This window comes from Nothoprocta perdicaria, unplaced genomic scaffold (assembly GCF_003342845.1).
Source record: "Nothoprocta perdicaria isolate Ctin4 unplaced genomic scaffold, notPer1 scaffold_466, whole genome shotgun sequence".
Classification (NCBI taxonomy): domain Eukaryota; kingdom Metazoa; phylum Chordata; class Aves; order Tinamiformes; family Tinamidae; genus Nothoprocta; species Nothoprocta perdicaria.
In genome coordinates, this window is record NW_020455717.1 from 142,651 (window position 1) to 144,107 (window position 1,457).

Consider the following 1,457-nt stretch of genomic DNA (forward strand, 5'->3'; position numbering starts at 1 on the left):
CATAGGCTCCGCCCCCTCTCCCCGTGCCGGCAACAGAGGCGGAGCGGGCGCGCGAACCACTGCACTTTATTAATGAGCCGCTACAGCACCGAGCCCGGGGGAAAAGCTGGGGGGTTAGTGTGGGGAATGGAAGGGGGGGACACCGCCCCCCCCCCCGCCGTCGGATCGGGGGCTTGTCCCGCCTGGTCCCATGGGAGCCAAGGGGACACAGAGCCCAGGGCTGGGAAGGGAGCACACGGGCCCTGCTCCTGCTCAAGGTGCCACCGCGGCCCCGGGCCCTGACCCGCGAGGAGGGGACAGGGCCGCTCCTGCCCGCCGTCCCCAACAAGGCACTTGGGCACGCGGGGCCCCTCCTGCTCCTGCRTGGTGCCGTGGGAACCTAGAACCAGGAATGGTGACGGGAAGCAGCTCCCGCCTCTAAGGAGGGAACCAGCACGGGAGAAGCTGCCAGGAGCTGCCGAGCAGGGACAGAGGAGCTAAAAGAGCAAACAGCATCGGCTGCTTGTCCCCGCTCCGGGTCCCTCGTGCACAGGGGTGATGTGGAGGGAATTGCCTCCCGCTATTCCCCTTTTCCTACCAATAGGGCCCCCCCGAGTGCTGCCGGTGAGAAAGGACGAGGCCAGCGGTGCGCGAGGCCGGGGAGGCGGCGCCCGCCGCGCACACGCGGTAGTTYCTGCCCTGGTTGTTGTCCCAGTGCGTCGCCTGCCCGCACTGAAAGGAGATGCAGAACTCGATGGCGCGGCGGCGGCCCGAGGGCTTGGGCAGCGTGAGCTCGAAGGAGAAGGTGTCGGTGTCGGCCGGGCTGCAGGGGCTGTGCAGGTACTGGCAGGAGACGTCGCGGAAGCTCTTCCAGCCGTCGAAGGTGACGCGCACGAGCACTTTCTTCTCGTACCCGATGTTTCTGACCTTCACCGTCCCCGAGAGCGCGCGGTCCTGGAGGAGGCAGTTCTCCAGGCAGACCAGGTTGCTGTGCAGGCGGCTACGAAAAGCCACGTAGTCCACGGGGGGCTGCGAGAAGTCCAGCACGTACCTGCAGGGCTGCGGGTCGCGCTGCCAGGGCCGGAAGGCGGCGAGGTCCGAGAGGACGTGCTGCAGGTCGCACAGGTCCTCCTCGATCTTGGAGAAGAAGCGCACGGCGGTGAGCGAGAAGCCCTTCATGTCGGCGAACACCACCCTCTTCTTCTTCTGAGCCTTGGAGCTCTTGGCGCTCTCCCGCCGCTCGGGCTCCGGCTCGGGGCTGGGCTTCTGGTTGAGGCAGGAGCGCAGGGGCTTGCGCGCCCGCCCGCCCCGCAGCTCCTCGTAGGAGCTGAGCAGCTTGCGGATGGGCGGCGAGTGGCTCAGGCAGAGCCGCACGGCCAGGTCCACGGGCACGGCCGGGGGCGCCATGGCCCGCGCGCTCAGCACCTGGAAAAGCCTAAGGAGAGGTGGGCGGGTGAGCAGCAGGGCCCGGAGGGGCC

The 1,457-nt window shown here is 68.6% G+C and overlaps 2 protein-coding genes across 2 annotated transcripts in view; both read right to left on the minus strand.

The window, feature by feature from the left end:
- Positions 1-464: 464 nt before the first annotated feature.
- LOC112953864 (protein phosphatase 1 regulatory subunit 3C-B-like) lies at positions 465-1,394 on the minus strand. The gene has a single exon (XM_026046984.1). The coding sequence runs from the start codon at positions 1,384-1,386 to the stop codon at positions 574-576; it is 813 nt and encodes a 270-aa protein (XP_025902769.1). The 5' UTR covers positions 1,387-1,394; the 3' UTR covers positions 465-573.
- GINS4 (GINS complex subunit 4) overlaps positions 1,377-1,457 on the minus strand; it is a 5,614-nt gene continuing 5,533 nt past the window's right edge. Inside the window, exon 8 of the mRNA XM_026046985.1 lies at positions 1,377-1,414. The gene's annotated coding sequence lies outside the window, so the exon portion shown is untranslated. The remainder of the gene's footprint in view (positions 1,415-1,457) is intronic.